At 37.5% G+C, this 18772-nt stretch overlaps 1 protein-coding gene and 1 long non-coding RNA gene across 4 annotated transcripts; both read left to right on the plus strand.

The window, feature by feature from the left end:
* The first annotated feature begins 5740 nt into the window (after nucleotides 1–5740).
* Nucleotides 5741–12738, plus strand: LOC131019622 (uncharacterized). Of its 3 annotated transcripts, none has more exons than XM_057948213.1 (8): nucleotides 5752–5932; nucleotides 6388–7675; nucleotides 8283–9630; nucleotides 10228–10507; nucleotides 10893–11000; nucleotides 11075–11353; nucleotides 11623–11766; nucleotides 12086–12738. In XM_057948213.1, exons 2-8 carry the CDS (start codon nucleotides 6442–6444, stop codon nucleotides 12272–12274), a joined length of 3582 nt encoding a protein of 1193 aa, XP_057804196.1. In that variant the 5' UTR covers nucleotides 5752–5932; nucleotides 6388–6441; the 3' UTR covers nucleotides 12275–12738. The 3 variants fall into 3 exon arrangements, 2 of the variants coding, with proteins under 2 accessions (XP_057804196.1, XP_057804197.1); XM_057948214.1 differs by lacking the exon at nucleotides 5752–5932 and adding an exon at nucleotides 5992–6080; XR_009100355.1 differs by lacking the exons at nucleotides 11623–11766; nucleotides 12086–12738 and having other exon boundaries at nucleotides 5741–5932; nucleotides 10228–10511; nucleotides 11075–11213.
* Nucleotides 12739–14477: 1739 nt separating this feature from the next.
* LOC131019642 (uncharacterized) lies at nucleotides 14478–16637 on the plus strand. Its single transcript, XR_009100360.1, has 3 exons — nucleotides 14478–15537; nucleotides 15662–15887; nucleotides 15999–16637. It is a non-coding gene; the product is annotated as an uncharacterized LOC131019642 (long non-coding RNA).
* The last annotated feature ends 2135 nt before the right edge of the window (nucleotides 16638–18772 follow it).

Consider the following 18772-nt stretch of genomic DNA (forward strand, 5'->3'; position numbering starts at 1 on the left):
CGTGGATATCTAAACCGGAAGAGGTTAAAGCAAGAGTGAGAAATCATTTTGAAGCTTTTTTCAAAAGGAAAGAACGACAGATGCCTGATTTCCCCCTGGATTTCATGAGGAGGAAAATTTCAAATGACGAGAGGCATTGGCTGATCAGGGATTTTGATCTGGACGAGATAAAAGAAGCAGTTTGGAGCTGTTGTGGAGACAAGAGTCCGGGACCCGATGGATTTAACTTCACATTCTGGAGAGCGGCGTGGCACGTGGTTAAAGAGGACTTACTCCAGGTTTTGAAGGAATTTCACGAAAATGGGAAAATACCGAAAGGTGGTAACGCCTCTTTTATTGTTCTGATTCCGAAGAAAGAAGGGGCTGGGTCGCTCAATGATTTTCGCCCAATTTCTCTCATCACCAGCTTGTATAAAATTGTGGCTAAAATCCTGGCTGAGAGATTGAAGAGGGTTATGGGGTCGATCATTTCCGATAATCAAAGTGCGTTTGTCAAGGGTCGCTTCATCTTAGATGGGGTGGTTATCCTGAATGAAGCTATTTTTGAGGCAAAAAAGAAGAGAGTGGGCCGTATTTTTTTCAAGATTGACTTCGCAAAAGCATACGATTCTGTGCAATGGGATTTTTTGGATTTGCTTCTCGATCAACTTAACTTTGACGGAGTTTGGAGGAAGTGGATTAAAGGGAGTCTGGAATCTGGAACAGCAAGTGTTTTGGTGAACGGATCATCGACGGGAGACTTCAAAATGGAGAGAGGTTTGAGACAAGGTGACCCATTGTCACCTTTCCTTTTCCTTATTGTGGCAGAAGGCCTCAACGAGTTCATTGAAAGAGCAGCGGAGAGGCAGCTCCTGCTTCCGGTAAAGATTGGCAAGGATAAAGTGCCCATTACACATCTACAGTACGCGGACGATACTATCTTCTTGTTGGAGGCAGATGACAGAAATATGGAGAGCGTCAAGAAACTCCTGATTCTCTTCCAGTTCGTCTCGGGTTTAGCTGTAAATTTCGACAAAAGTAGTCTTATGACAGTGGGAGTGGAAGATGCAGTTGAGAGGAGATGGGCATCGCTCCTCATGTGCAAGATCGGATCCTTTCCGTGCAAATACTTGGGTACTAAAGTTGGGGGGCGCAGCAATGGTGTTGGAGATTGGAAGTTTTTGGTTGAAAAAGTCTCAAACAAAGTGGCAAGCTGGAAGAAGAGACACCTTTCGCTGGCAGGACGAATTACTCTAGTTAAGTCTGTGTTGCAATCCATCCCGATCTATCAATTATCCCTCGCTTTCATACCTAAAGCGGTGATTAAGGAACTTAATTCACTGTTCTCCAAATTTTTGTGGGGAGGAGGTACACAGACGGGGGGTATCACCTGGTATAAGTGGAATGCCTTGTGCCTCAACAAGGATTCAGGAGGTCTGGGGTTTCGGAATATCGATTGGTTTAATCAGGTGCTGTTAAGTAAGTGGCTCTGGAGGTTTTTGGGGGAGGGGAAAGCTCTGTGGGTAAGGGTGATCAAATCGCTTTATGGGGAGCTAGTGTGGGGGGAAGGGGGAGAATGTTCGGTGGCGGGAAGAGGTGGACAGAAAGGGTGGTGGCAAAAAATTGTGGATAAGGGAGGAGGAAGGAGAGAACGGTGGTTCATCAATAATTTGAGGCGAAGAATTGGGGATGGGCTTGAGACCAGCTTCTGGGAGGATGTGTGGGCGGTAGACAAACCCCTTAAGTTTGTGTTTCCGAGATTGTATAATTTGAGCCTGAACAAGAAAACGCTGGTTGGTGAAAGCGGGTTTTGGGAGGAAGGGTCGTGGGTGTGGAGGGTGGAGTGGAGGAGGGAGTTAAGGGAGAGGGAGAAAGGGCTTGTGGAGGATCTTCGGTTGGTTATTGCTGATTTTGCTCCTTGTGTCGAAGTTAAAGACGAATGGAACTGGAAGGTGACACCAGATGGATGCTTCACAATCAAGTCGGCATATGAAATTGTGGCAAAAACAAGAGAGGAGCAACAAGTTGTACCTCTGGAGATGGCAAAGGTTTGGAATGCCCCTACACCAAATAAAGCCAAGGTGACGGCATGGAGATGTCTTAGAAACAGATTGGCAACATGTGATAATTTGAGTAGAAGAAATGTCCAGATCAACGTGGAGGAGAGATGGTGCAATGCATGTGTTTCTAGCGAGGAAACGACGGAACACCTGTTCCTCCACTGCCCGAAAGCAGCGGCGGTGTGGGATCAGATCTTTCAATGGCTCGACATCAAAACGGCAAATCCGAGAGATATCTTTCAACACTTCATTTCTTTCATTGAGGCTGGAAAAAAGAAGAGAGAAAGAAGACTGCTTAACGCTTTGTGGGTGGGAACAGTGTGGTTGCTCTGGGAAAGCAGGAATGGTAGTCGTTTTCAGGACAAGGCTTGGGATATTGATAGACTTGTCTTTCAGATTAAGGGGAGACTTTGGAGTTGGAACGAGGCCTACAAAATCTTGGAGTTAGGAATTCCTTTTACTTCTTGGTGTTCCAAAGACTTCAAACTTGTTTTGTTGTTCTGATTGGCATTCCTGATGCCTTGATTCATTTTCTTTCAATAAAAATTTTACTTTACTGATCAAAAAAAAATTGCTGATGAGATTCATAAATGGGTAGGGACCATAGGGTGATATTGGATGAGTGGAGTTAAGTTGAGTTGAGTTGAGTTTAATAATATCAAGCTGGAAGTTTAGTATATGATAAAATAAACTCCAAGTATAGAACTATATATGTTCAATTCGGTAATAACTAATAAGTATCATATGAGAATATAAATATATTAAATAATTATTCATATAAATTTGAGTAAGTCCCTTGTTTACTTTGAAAGACTAGCCTTGATGATAAAAAATAATCCCTTGTTTACTTTGATGGAATGAAATATTGGGATATTCCAAGACCCTTGATTAATTTCACTCAAATTTAAATAACACATTTTTCTAATAATTAAAAACTCAATTAAATTAAAAATCCTAAAAATTACATAAAAATAAAAACCACCTAAAATGCAACAACCAAATTTTAAAGAGGAGAAGAGAAATAAAAAAAAAAAAAATGGAACGGTCAAAAGACCGAGTTCCAAAAAATGCAACAGCCAATTTTTTTTCAAATTTTGAAAATTTGATTTTTTTTTAATTAAAGCACGCGCCTAATATTCCTTCGCTCGAGTATACCCGAGCACTCGAGCAACCCTCAAGTAACCCTCCCCCCCCTGCAACACCTTACTCGAGTGCAACGCTCTACTCGAGTAAGGCGATCGAGTAGAGCGTTGCGGGTGCTCTAATCTGTTTAGGAGCTTATAAGCTCCTTCAAAGTGTTTGATAAAATAAGAGCTTATAAGCTTCCCAAAAAATAAGTTAATCTACCCCAATTTATTTTCTCATTATCATAAAAGCAACACTCATTTTATAAAAATAACTCAATTGTGATTTTTTATTTTCATCATATATCATTCTAATTTTATTTTTCTATGATTTTCTTTCTCTAACAAAGATTTTCTCTCACTAATTAAAAATTCTCTATTTATCTTATAAGCTCAATTATCTAAATATTTTTATAATTTATAAACTCTTAAAAAGTTATATCTTATAAAATTTTAAAATATCTTATAAATTCCAAGAGCTTAGCCAAACGCATAAACAAGTTTATAGTTTATAAGCTTTGCCAAATGAATAGCAAGTCTAGTCTTCTAAAGTAAATGTCCCCTTGAACTAAGATATCTGTGATACGTTTGTATACTATATAACCAAATATCTTAGGAGTTAGATTCTTATAGAAAAAGGCCTAATTATTATTTCCTCGGCAAAATGGGCTGCAATATGGGCTAATTATTATGCCAAACCACATTTTCCAACTCAGAAAGTACAATTTAAAATAGCTCATAAATCATACATCTAGACTATAGCTGGGTTCACAAATATCGTTGTAGGTTATATTTTTATTTACTTGCTTTAATTTATAATAACTTATTGTTGATTTGATTGTGGTCTAATTTATATTAACTTGATTAATCTATTATAATATATATTCAATTATATGATATACATCTTATATATATATATTTTAAAAATACTATAATTGGCCCATTTGGTAATTACCTTCGCACTAGGGGTGTAATCGAACCGAGCCGAACCGAATAGTGGTGTGCTCAAGTTTGGTTTGATAAGTATCGAATCGAATCCCGAACTTTACTTACCGAATACTTTGAGGCTCGCGAGCGGCTCACGAGCCTAATCAAGCCTATACGAACTTTCTAAATTTATATTTATATTCAAAATATTGATTATTTTATTTTAAAAATAAATTATTTTATTTAAAATAATAAATATATTAATTATTTTCTTATAACAAACAAAATTAATTAGAGATTTAATACAATTATTATTAATTTTAGTGGATAAATATAAGTTATGTCTACTAATAATTTATATTTTTCAAGCTGAATCACTTGACGAACATGTTCACGAGCTAACGAGCCGAATACTACTAAGCTCAAGTTTGGTTTGTTTATTTTACGAGCTTCTCTAAACGAACTTGAATGAGCTTTTTTCGAGCCGAGCTCCGAATAGTTCGCGAGCGGCTTGGTTTGTTTACAGCCCTACTTCGCACATCATATCTATCACTATCATGAATAATGTTTTTGTTTTTCAAAACATTGAATAATGATCTTATTGGAATATACTACCCACTTGAGCCCAGCTCTCATATATTCGCGATAAAATGAAACTAAAAAGTAATAAAAATTAAATTATACACAGAGGTCCTACTCTTTTTTAGCTAAGTCCAAAATGGAATGTATGTTTGCACTTCAATTTAATGTGGCAAGACCATTTAATATAGTAACCTATCCCATGATTTTACTTTCGTGTGCTAGTCATAATTATATTACACCTATTTTTACATCATGTTCAAGTACATATGAAATAAGTAATGAGCCGGTCAATTATTACAAATATAATTTATGTTGTCTATGTGTGTATCTTTGTTCTTGTTTGTTTGATAAATGGTGAAGATGTAATTTAAATGATGTATTTATTAAACCATAACTAGGGAAAACTCATGTTATGCTACACACACCTATTAAACCATACATTATTGAAGAGTGATGTTATGTTACACTTTCACATCTACTCTAAATATTTTTGCGAGCTCTGATTGATGTGTATCTCGCATGAGTACCATCATCTCATAGATTCTCTAATTGTTCTAATATAGTTATCGCAGATTTAATAATTGCTTGTTCGATTTAAAATTTTAATAGTTCTTCAAAATATTTTGAAAGCAAAAGTGAATATAAAAGCCTAAAACTTACGATTCCTACTTATAGTTTTGAATCTATATTTTCATTTTATTTATTGCCATATTCAACGATTTTCTTTGAATTCCTCTTATCACAAATACATGGATGTATTATGAACTATATATTCACTAGGACAAAACGATATGAAATGGGCAAATTAGTAATTTAAACAACGTCCGTGTGTGTAGGTAAATAAATGTATAGATATTAGTAGTTTTTTGCATAAATTATTTTGGTTATCCAATCACATCCCAAGGCCAGAAATTTTGCAGGCCTTCATAATAAAATAATTTTATACTAATATTTAAAATATTTAATTTCAGACCTAACCACACCATGCCCCACAAACCCAACCCTGAAGCCCTGAAACGTCAAAAATAATTAAAATAGTAAAAATTAAACATCCCCTTAATTTATTTTCCCCTCAAAAGTTTAAAAAAGTTCAAACTCAATTATGATTTTTTTATTCGTATTAACATATTCTTCGTAGTATTGCTTACACAGAAAAGTGAAGAAGTGTTTCAAAATTTGTTTACTCAGATTTCTTAATAAGTTTGGGCGATGGATTCAATAACTCCGTTTTTGGCTTCTCGAATAGCATCTCGTCGATCTGTAAGCTTTTTTGCCACTCATTTTAATCTGAATTCGAATTCTCACCCATTTTGCTTTTGATTCGTTGGGACAATCATTCCCATTCACGGAAGTATTCGTGCTTTCTAGGGTTTCGTTAAAGCTCAGATCTTTATGAAATATCGTTCAGGTTTTTTGGTACTTGTAGCTCGGGTATTGTGAATGTTGATGGAATTCTGCGTATTGGGATCCATGAAAATGTCATCTTTGATATTTCTTATGAATCTATTCTTACTGCTTTTAAAAGTGTGGTTTGAGTTTGAATTTCCCCTTCTCTGTTTTGCTTCTGTAAGTTTTTGGTTGTAAGGCTATGGTGAAAAAATGAAACTTCTCTGTAGTTAGTTTTCTTTTGTTTCTGTCTTTTAGATAGAGTAGGGAACTGAAGGTCCGGTTTGAAATAACGGGTTTCTGCTTTATTTGTTTATCTCATTTTTCAGGTTTAGGTTAGTGGTGTTTCCAGTACTTGGATTGGATTGCTCGAAGTGTTTCGAATGGCTGATTCGGGTTCTGTAGATGTTATATTGGAGTTTCTGAAAAGGAACAAATTTACCAAGGCAGAGGCTGCATTGCGGAGTGAATTGGGTAACAGACCTGACTTGAATGGGATTCTTCAAAAGCTTATTCTTGACGATAAGGAGTCAGGTAGATCAGGCAAAGAATTAAATGGGGGTGTTTCTGGAGAAGAAGATAAAAACACGAAAAGTACTGGACATGGTGGGGAAACTCTTAAGGGTTCATTTACATCGAGTATTGTTGAGGCATCTAAGGAGCTAATCGTGAAAGAGGTTGATAGCGGAACTGGAAGAAATGGGTCCGACAACAAGTGGAAAAATGCTGGCACTATTGGCAAGCAGGGAAAGCTTGGTGAGAATATTGTACCAAGTGACAAAAACTTCGCCTTCTCGAATGGTTTGGATGATACTGTGCTTGATCTGTATTCGTGGAAATACGGTACAAGCAATGGTCCAGTTACTCCTTACCAGAACGATGGTGGCAGTGCTGATGAAAACAATTTTCTGGGATTCCAGGTTCCTGGAAAAGCAAAGACAAATTCAACTGAGACTCTTGAGAGTGGTCAAGTTCACCGCAAATCTGGGGATGATGCCAGTGTTTCTGGTGAAAAGAGAATCACTTGGCCTGTTAGTGTTAGTAGTGTTAGCACAGATTTGACTTATGAGAAGAAGAGTGATCGTAAGGAAGTTGTTGATCAACAAAAAATGCCAAGCATCACATGCTCGAAGGATGATCTCGTTGATAATCTCTGGTCCAGAAGTGATGTATCCGATCATCCTTCGTCAGAGCTCCGAAAAGAGTGTTCTGTGAAAACTGTTTTCCAGTCTTCCAGGGGAGATACTTCAACCAGTTATGATAGTGCTATTGCCGTTGTTGATAAACAGGAGGGTAAAAGGAAAGCAGAAGTCAATAACATTAGAGCAGCAATAAAGGAGCAAGTAGATGAGGTGGGTAGAGCTCTTTTCTTTGGGAAGAATCAGGGAGCTGAGCCCAAAGAATTTGGTGCATTAGAATTTCATCTTGCACCTGAGAACCAAAGGGAAGAGTTACCAAGGCTACCACCTGTGAGACTGAAGTCAGAAGACAAGCCTTTCAATATTCACTGGGAGGAGAAATATGAACGTGATGCACCAAAGATCTTGGATACTGATAATGCTTATCTTATTGGGTCATTTCTGGATGTACCTATTGGCCAAGAAATCAATACTACAGGTTTGTCTGAATACTTAGAATGTTTTATTTTCCAATATATTTGCTACGATCACAAACTTGCTGATATAGATATAAACAAGAACATCATTGCATTACTCAAATTGATTATTTATGCTGATATAATTGAATTGGTGGATAGCTCAACCTTGTGAATATACTGATTCTGAATGATTGATATATAGGGTGTCAGTCACTATTACTTGCTATATTGATTTTGTCAAACCTGTGCACTGTCCTACTTGTCCTCATTTGAACAGTCTGCTTCTAAAACTACTTGAGACTTGAGAGCACACTTTGGTTTGCTTAACCTCATGCTTATTACTGCCTTGCTATATCTAGAGTGGAAAGCTTGAACTATCTGACTCTTACATGTGTAGAGAGGAGCACAGATGGTGTGGAATAATGACGAATATCTTTAGTCTCCTTTTTCCAATTTGTTTCTTTTTTTGCTTTACAATGATTTTATTCTTATCCTTCCCTTTAACAACCACATTGTTGACAAGTTGCATTTTTATTATGTCATCCTTTTATTTCTATCCTTGTCTTCTTTTTATGACTGCTCTCTAGTTATTTAATGCATTTCTATTTGCATAATGATGATTCATAGGAAAGAGGCTGGGCGGAGGCAGTTGGCTATCCGTGAGTCAGGGTATCACCGAGGATACTTCTGACCTGGTTTCTGGTTTTGCAACTATAGGTGATGGAATGAGTGAATCCATAGACTACCCTAATGAATATTGGGACTCTGATGAATATGAAGATGACGATGATGTTGGCTATATGAGACAACCTATTGAAGATGAGACCTGGTTTCTGGCTCATGAAATCGATTACCCAAGTGATAATGAGAAGGGGACAGGACATGGGAGTGTTCCAGACCCTCAAGAAAGGAGTCAGAACAAAAATGATGAAGATGATCAGTCATTCGCTGAGGAGGATTCTTACTTCTCTGGGGAAAGGTATTTCCAGTCGAAAACTGTTAATGCTATTGTACCTGCAGATGACCCTGTTGGGCTGTCAGCTACTGAGATGTACAAGAGAGACACAGAGAATGATTTGATTACGCAATATGATGGGCAGTTGATGGATGAGGAGGAGCTCAATTTGATGCGTTCAGAACCTGTTTGGCAAGGGTTCGTCACTCAGACAAATGAACTCATGATGTTAGGGGATGGAAAGGTTATGAATGAACTGGGAAGGCTGCAACCAGACATCTGCATGGATGATAATCAACATGGTTCAGTTAGATCTATTGGTGTAGGGATCAACAGTGATGCTGCTGATATAGGCAGCGAAGTGCGAGAAAGTTTGGTTGGAGGCAGCAGTGAAGGTGATGTAGAATACTTTCAGGATAATGATATTGGTGTTCAAGTGTCTAGACACTCGCAGCATGACTCAGATAAGAATGCTGGTGAACGATCTAAGAAAGACAATAATAGATCAAAGACTCATAATACTGAGAAATATATGATGAATAATGATAAGAGTCCATATGCAATAGCAAAGAATCAAATAGAAGGAGGTTTCTCGTTTCCTCCTCCTAGAGATGGACAGTTGGTGAAAAAAAGCTCAGGTAAAGCTTTGTGGTCAAACCAGAGTAATACCATCTTGGGGGATGAAGCTTATAATCATGGCATGGCGAATGACGACATGCTTGCATCATGGAGGCCGAAAAGCAATGACTCCTCACCAACTAAGAGTTCAATGGATGAACGTCCTAATGCTGGAGAATCAGCAAATTCAAGTCCCTCATCTCTTTCAAATTATGGCTACATTGATAGGGAACTTGTAAAGAAAGAACAAGATGTGAAAACAACAGGCGTAACAGAAGAGGATCCAGTGGCGTCCCTGGAGGATGAGGAAGCTGCTGCTGTTCAAGAGCAAGTGAAGCAAATCAAAGCTCAAGAGGATGATTTTGAGACCTTCGATTTGAAAATCGTCCACAGGAAAAACAGGCATGTACCCTGTCCCTCTTTTCTTCACCCCATCCTGTGAATAGTCCTTGTTTGTGGCTTAACAGTTTTAAAGTTGTGTGATACCTCAATGGGGGTTGTAATGGAGCATGCTGAGTAAGCCATAAGTGAAATTAGCTTGATAGCTGTGAAACCTATATAACTCTTTCCACTTCCCTGCCATGCTTAGCTCCCAGCTCAAGAACTCAAATTGGAGATCACACTGTTGCCATTTGAATCTGTTGTAGCTGAAAACACCATGCTACCACCACTTTATAGCTATTCAAATTTCTGGGATATGGAGAAACACCGTTGATGTGAATGAATAGACTTATAACCAAGTCATGTTCTTATGCTTGTTTGATGCTTCCCTATCTCCCTCTTATCATTAGAATTATATCCCAATTATATATCCAAAATAGACTGACTGTGAAGTGGTAGTCTGTTAGATCATAGAGTTGATGAAGTTCGCTTTCCCCGCTTCTCGTAAGTGACTGTGTAGATTTCATATCACCCCCACGGCCCCACTTATTTGCTCTACTAATTCTAGCTGTGGTAGTAGAAATGGTTTCCTCAATTATGCTTCTGTTTTTCGTTTAGGACTGGCTTCGAGGAGGACAAAAATTTTCATGTTGTTTTGAACTCAGTCATTGCTGGTCGTTATCATGTCACTGAGTATCTTGGATCAGCTGCATTCAGCAAAGCTATTCAGGCACATGATCTGCACACTGGCATGGATGTATGTGTGAAAATTATAAAGAACAACAAAGATTTTTTCGATCAGAGCCTTGATGAAATAAAGCTGCTCAAGTATGTAAATAAACATGATCCTGGTGACAAGTATCATCTTCTTCGGTTGTATGATTACTTCTACTATCGAGTAAGTAAGCAATTCTTCCATCAATTTGATCGGCATACCTTTGTTCAACATTAACTGTTGCATGCTTCCTCGCCTAAAAGGCAGTAGCGGAGTTGATTTAAGATATGCATCAAGAACTTTGTTAGCACTTGGCTTGAAACATCCTCCTGGCTAGCTTCTCATTGCTTTTGACGACCTTGTCTTATAAATTATAATCATATGGAGGCTATATCGACACTATACATAACGTGATTGAATCAAATGCAATTTTTAAATATAGCTCAGAATTTATTAATGAATTAGTGGCATAATTACTATCAATCTCTTTTATTAACTGCTTAGAATTAAATATTAGCTCCGGATCTGAGGGAAGAGGGTCTCTACTGACAATTATTCATATATGCAGGAGCATCTACTGATTGTTTGTGAATTGCTCAAAGCAAACTTGTATGAGTTCCATAAGTTTAACCGGGAATCTGGAGGAGAAGTATACTTTACAATGCCAAGACTACAGGTTTTGTGTCCTAAATTTGTTATGTGCTTGCTTATTATTGAATTTGCTACTGACTAGAATTTTAATTGCTGCAGTCAATCACGATTCAATGTTTGGAAGCTCTTCAATTCTTACACAGTCTTGGCCTCATACATTGTGACCTGAAGCCTGAGAATATTTTGGTCAAAAGTTACAGTAGATGTGAGGTTAAGGTTATCGATTTAGGAAGTAGTTGCTTTCAGACCGACCATCTTTGTTCTTATGTTCAGTCTAGGTCATACCGGGCCCCCGAGGTTATTTTGGGACTTCCATATGGAAAAAAGATCGATATTTGGTCCCTTGGTTGCATCTTGGCAGAACTCTGCACAGGCAATGTAAGTTTTATTGTTAACGATGTGTTGAGTATTTTATTGGATAGGTAAATTACACTGAATAATCATTCAATGTAGCTGGGACTATTGCTGGCTTCTAAGTTATCTGCCTGGCTAAAACACCAGAAACCTGATATCTGTGCACCAGGATTAATGCATACTGTCAAAAAACAATTTGCTGTTATGATCTATTGTTATTGTTTCTTCTTCCTCTGTTTCAATGTTATTACTCATGAAATCCATGTAACTTCAACGCAATGTTTCCTCTATAGGTACTCTTTCAAAATGATTCGCCTGCCACCTTACTTGCTCGAGTTATTGGAATCATAGGCTCTATTGAGCAAGGGATGCTTGCCAAAGGACGCGATACTTACAAATATTTCACTAAAAATCACATGCTTTACGAAAGGAACCAGGTACCTCATGTTATTCGTCCCCCTTTTTATGCATGTTTCTCGTTTTGGTGATGCATAACGAAACGAGGATGGTTGGTGGGCTTAATGCAGCCTTTCTATCATACTCCACTCCAAATCTCAGTCTCAAACTGTGGTCCGATCAAATAATAATGTGATGGCATTACCACTAAATGCAAAATAACATCTTTCTTTACTTAAATGTATGCATGCATTATTACATCTAACATATCTTGCTGCTCTATATATAAACTGTATGCATGCATTATTACATTTGCGCGATCTTCAGAAAATGACGTATTAGCTCCTCTTTTTTCCTCAGGATAGTAACAGACTGGAATACTTGATACCCAAGAAGTCATCCTTGAGACATAGGTTGCCAATGGGGGATCAAGGCTTCATCGACTTCGTTGCTCATCTGCTCGAAGTGAACCCGGACAAGAGACCTTCTGCATCAGAGGCTCTGAAACACCCTTGGTTACAGTACCCTTACGAACCCATCTCATCATGAGAATCCGAATGGCAACCTGCTATGAAGGTTAGTCTTTGATGGGACGCATCTCCAAAACTCCCCACAAATGCCGGCCTCTGCTCGTTGATCTGCAAATCAGTCTTCGATGCAGTTGTAATGTTGGAGCGCCTGCACAAAATTGGAAGTGTGATTGGTTTTAACGGATGATAGAATCTTCCTTTACCTCTGCCAAAATTGTATCTGATTATTACAGAACAGAATTGTTATCTTGCACACGAAGTGTATCGATAGGATTCTCTGCCTTTTTTTTTGTTTTTTTTTTTTGTTGAGCCTTTGCATTTTGTGTTGGTGGGCAGGAAAGGAAGTCATCACTCTTGTTGTAAATGATGTGTGATAATTCTTTTAGGTAATTTAGTTATAATAGCTTGTGAAAAATAGTTGCTTATCCAATTTTGATTGTACTCACTGTGATCAATTATCGATATTAACCCAATCTTCACACATTAACTTTTCTTTTTATGATATATATATTTTTTATTATTATTCAATCCTTACTGATCTTATTTTGGGCTTGTTTTATTTCTGTTTTTATTTGGGTACATTAGTTGAACTTTTCTATTATTTGACGTATCAGTGTTATTAGTAATTTTCTTTACTAATTCTCTTGTTCTATTCTATTTAATCTTCGTTCTCTATTCTTATCAATTTCTCATATTTCTCTTCCTAAATTTGTCTTCAATGCTGTTCTAATATTCTAGCGTTAGCGTCTGCACAAAAGTTTTCTTTATTGGAAAATATAGGTATCAAACCTTTAAAATAGGGTTGGTCTCCTGTGCGTTTGACCGCACCCTATGCACTGGGTTACTTTTAATAAGCATAGGATATAATTTGTTCATATAAATATATACTTATGTAATAGTACAAGTTCTCATGAATAAAAGTAATAATTATCGTGAATAAATGTACTAATAATTTAGAAATATTACATTTCATAATAATAATAATTACTTTTTATTACGACAATGATTACTCGACCAAATAATTAAGAATAAAAGTATTAATGAGTGAAAATAACTAAAAGTAAAAGTTCTTATGAATAAAAGTAAACATTATTGTGAAAAAATGTAAACTTTCAAATCGTCCGCATCTTAACCGCATACGAGAATTTGCGTTAAAATGAGTTAGATAACTTTATTTAATTTTCATAAAATACAATTACTCAAATGTCAGATGTCTAACTAATTCCTAATTTTCTACAAACTAATAAGGGTCATATGTAATTTTGATATTAAATTAGAATTTAATTTTACTTTTTTTTGTATAATATTTTTTCCATTATTTCGGTTTTTGATTTGGTTCGATTTTAATTTTAAAGATTTCGATAAATTCGATTCAATTTTTTTTTAAATTAAATACAAATATGATTTAATTTGGTTTTAATCAAATAATCGAATATGCTCACCCTCTATTTGTATAAAGTGCAAGGTGCTAGTTTGTTATACAAAGGGGCCGAGATGTAATTGCATATAAGGGCGTGTTTTGTAGGTAAGTATACAACACATTGCTTATACAACTTGGTCATTTTTGTCTGTTTTGTAGCCAATTTTTGGAATAGCGTGGCCCGCTCTAAAAATACTATTCATCTTGGAATCTAAAATCGGGACTCACCCTCGTTTCCATTTCAGCCATTGCTACAGTTCATCAGTTAATTTTTGGCTCTTATGATACTACCCTCAAAATCAAGGTTAAAAAAAAGCAATTCTCATTTCCCTCTTTCGTCTCCCCAACTCGATAGACTTCTGTGTTCTTCATCCAAAAGCAAGAGCGAAGATATTCATTCCCAGCCACAGGTGAGGTTTGCCAGGTCTCGATTTTTGTTGACTTCGACTACCGATCGTACATAAGGGGAGCAGAGTAAGAGAAGCTATTTGAATTCTTGTGGATCTAAATCCATTTTTGAGTTAGGGGTTTTTAAAAAAAAAAAAAAACTTTCCTCTTCCAGATTTTGGAATCGCAATTGGCGAATATGAATTTCTACTGCACTTGTGGGCCTTAGTTGTCATATGATTGTATATTCGATGTGTGTCGATGTGGAATATATATTCAAACTGTCGGCTAAAGCATTGTATTTACATATTGACACAGGCGCGCCGGCGAACATAAGTCCATTTTTGTCGTGGATCTAAATCCATTTTTGAGTTAGTTTTTTTTTTTTTTTTTTAACTTTCCTCTTCCAGATTTTGGAATCGCGATTGGCGAATAGGGATTTCTACTGCACTTGTGGGCCTTAGTTTTCATATGATTGTATATTCGATGTGTGTCGATGTGGAATATATATTCGAACTACCGGCTAAAGCATTGTATTTACATATTGACGCAGGTGCGCCGACGAACATAACTCAGGCCTCCCCTGTTTCGCTGTTGGTTACATAGGTGAGGAGCAATCCTTATTGAGTGAGAAGTATTTAGGCTAGATGTCTTCGAATATTTGTGAGTACAGTAAACCATTGTTATTATTTTGATTGTCATGTGTTTTGGTCGGCCAACGTTTGCTGTGATTGTCATGTGTTTTGCTTTACAATAGTATGCCATGTGAGGATATTTGATAATTAGATGAATACATCCTGAAAATCAGCCACAAACATTTCAAGATCAGATTGTGAAAATTGATATATGTTCTATTTGAACTTCAGCCATAAAGAATGCAATTTCAGATTATGATAGTTGATATATCTTCTATTTGAAATTCATCCAATTCTTACAAATTTCAGATTAGGGAATTTGACAGTAACCATGCTCCCTCGACACCGCATAAACGCGCATGTGTATTCAATGGTTGAAGAGATTATGCATCAACTATTATTGCAACTCATTGTTGTATTCGATCACTTAGACAGTATTAGGTCGAGGAAAAGAAAACGATGTTTAGGACCCCGTGCCTTATGCTATACTGACTCGTATCCCCGATCAAGTTAAGCACATGAATAGGCTAGTTGATGTTACTGATGTTGACTGTATTGTAAATTTACGCATGGATCGCATACATTTTGGCGTCTTTGCCAACTGTTGAGGGAATTGGGATGGCAGGTTCGTATATGTTGAGGAGCAGGTTGCTATGTTCCTCTCCGTACTCGCACACTATAAAAAGAACAGGGTCGTCCAGTTTGATTTTTGGAGATCGGGGTATACCATCTCCAAGTACATTCATGTGGTCCTTAAGGCTATCACTTCATATATTGCTATTCGTTAGACCACAACCTGTCACGGACGATTGCGTTGACAACTGGTGGAGATGATTTAAGGTAAATTAAATATGTCATTATACATTGGTGTAATTTCATATTATAAAATACACATCATGCTCTATTGTTAATTATGTGAAATATTAGTTGATTTTGGTTTTTTCTTTGTGTATTTGTTTGATAGGGTTGCTTGGGAGCTTTAGATGGTACATACATCGACGTGAAGGTACCTAACAAAGATAGACCACGTTATAGGACACGGAAGGGTCATATTTCCACCAACATATTGGCCGTTTGTGATCACAACCTCAAGTTTGTGTATGTCCTCCCCGGTTGAGAGGGCTCGGCAGCGGACTCACGTATTCTACACAATGCACTAAATAAGCCTCACGGGCTGCGTGTGCCAAAGGGTAACATCAATTATTCTTATTATCTCATGTTGTAATAAATATCAAAATGTTTCTGCAACTTAGGAAACATTTGCAATTCATAATTTGGTTATACTTTCATTTTCATCATAGGAAATTTCTATCTGTGTGATAATGGATACGCCAATTGCGAGGGCTTCCTTGCACCGAACAAGGGGATTCGCTACCACTTGAAGGAGTGGGGCCCGATGGCAGCACGACCACAGAACTCTCGGGAACTATTCAACTTAATGCGCAAAGGCTCGCAATACCGTTAAACGTGCCTTTGGAGTCATGAAGATGAGATGAGGTATTTTGCATAGTGCATCGTACTATCCAATTAAGATACAGACTAGACTAATCATGGCGTGCTTCGTCTTAAACAACTTTATTCGGGAAGAGATGCCTGTAGATCCGATCGAACAACAATTCGACAATATGTTCCCCGATACAACTGAACTTGAGTCAGATCACAGGGAGTTTGTTGAGAGTGTTGAGCCTTCTCTCGAGTGGACTGCAGCTAGGGACGAACTCGCACTTTCAATGTGGCAGCAATATATGGCTAGTTAACAATGCGTTGGTTATTGTAAGCCTGACCATGAGAGTCACCTGTTTTTTCTGTTATTAGGATTTGTAAAACCAATGTCTTGATTCAAATATTTATGTGTGTTCATGGGATCTTGTACGACTGGAATGTTTTTAAGATTGGTGTTTCTCTGCTAAATGTGCTTGGATTGCTTGTTTGCTATGGAATTTTATCTCGTACTTGGTTATTATTAATTTTTTTTGCTAGAGTATTGTCTGCTCATTTCCAGTTGAAGGCACGTTTGTTGATGTGTTTGATTGATTCTTGTTATTGCAGACGATGGACCACAACGATGTCAACGACCATCAAGGACTCGAGTGCATATGCGGTAGGGGTAAAATGGTGCACCTCCCCGAGCCATAACACCGCATTACTACGTTCCATGGCCCAAGTTAGAGAGTAAGATCCGTTATCCTACTGTTGATGAAGCACTGATGACCCGTAAGAATGTCAACGCGAAGAACGAAACAGACAAAGCATGCCTAGGTGGTGAGAGCTCATGCGCTTCATCATCTCCTTTTAAATAGTTTGTAGGCTTGTTCTAGTTGTTTTGTATGGGCTACCCTCTTGCTTAATTCTATTTTGCATTATCAAAGCTTTGGGCAGTAAAGTGATTTTGGTTTGTAATATGGGTGTTAATCCCATGTGCCTGGATATGTATGGCAATATTTTGCCAAAGCATAAGTTGGGGCAGCCTCTAGGATGCAATATGGAATGCTTAACATGTCGCCTGGCATAATTTTTCCCATTATGCCTGCACCTTATCATCTATGTGTCATAGAGCAATTGCATTATTACAAAATCACAAAATGTTCTTAATAACAACCTCTGCACTTTGATGGAAATAATACTCCCTCCGTCCGCCAAAAGTATTCCACTTTGGCCGGGTACGAAGTTTAATAAAATGTGTGATGATGTTGATGTAGTGGAGAAATGGCCCCACCACTTTATGAGATGTGTGGTTGAGATTGAATTTGGGGTGACTTTTTGTAAATAAAGAGTGTTTGTAAGGATAAAATATAAAGGTGGATGGTGGGACCATGGCTTAAAAAGGAAAGTGGAATACTTTTTGCGGACGCCAAATATAGTAATTGTGGAATACTTTTGGCGGACGAAGGGAGTATTAACTAATGAAACATTCCAATGTTTATAAAAAATGATAATGCTCGTGGGAGCAATTATTTCTCGAAAGCTATTTAACATAATCATAATTGACCATATGAAAAAAACAGTTGTGTTCAAAGCACAAACAACAAATCCATTAACAAACGAAGCATTCTAATATGCATCATAACATACTCTTAGATTTCAAAGTTATAGCAAAATCCAAAGATAACATAACTTATATAGACAACTTCTAGCTTGGGATTCGACAAGCCGCAAGGGCTTTCACGAGTATCGCCCAGACTCAACATATATACACAAAATACTTAACAACCAACAAGCCAAAAAGATCTTGGATCCTATATAGAAGTTTGGATACAACAAGACCACAGAAAGTGCAAAAAACACTGAAGCATGATCAAGGGAGACGTTCCTGATTGTTTTGTGACTAAAGAAGACGTTCAACATACTGGGACTTTGCTTTGTCCGGCAGCCCGATGAAGATCTCTAGGCGCTGCACCTTATCGGCTAAGATTTCACAAATATCGAACTTTTCGTTCGTAGTCAATCCAAGTATCTTGCCAAGCTGCTCGCATACTTTCTGCCGTGCCATTCCAAGGTCGAACTCGTAGCATATTCGAGTTGCAAAGTTTTCTAGACGTAAACCGGTATTCCAACTAATTTCCCCGAGACACGCGTAGACCCCGTTCATCTCTTCTTCGGCTTTGCGTTTCTTGGTCGATTTCCCTACAGGTACAACCTTCGTTTCACCTTGGCAAACGCTGTCCTCGGCATTGTCGGTAGCTGTTTCTTCTTCGTTATAATGACCGTTTGAGCCATTAACACCTCCGTGTGCAATGTTATCACCTCCGACAGCAAGGTAATCTGCCTGATACATCTTGTGCATTGCCTCCATAACGTCCTCTACATTAGCGCACGTTGCACGATCCTTACCAAAAACTTCTTTCCAAGCTTCAAGGAATGGCCAACTTTTGAAATGCATCAGACGGGCGTTAGGATCACGCTGCAGAGATTGAAATAAATCCAGTTAATAAGAGGTATTGCACATAAATATTTACATCAATGAATATATAACAAAACAAACCTTGATAATCACAAAACTAAATATAGAATAGCATATTTTGTTGGAGTGTAAAACACCATCTGAACAATATCAAAACCAAAAACAATTGATAAA

This window comes from Salvia miltiorrhiza, chromosome 4 (assembly GCF_028751815.1).
Source record: "Salvia miltiorrhiza cultivar Shanhuang (shh) chromosome 4, IMPLAD_Smil_shh, whole genome shotgun sequence".
Classification (NCBI taxonomy): Eukaryota; Viridiplantae; Streptophyta; class Magnoliopsida; order Lamiales; family Lamiaceae; genus Salvia; species Salvia miltiorrhiza.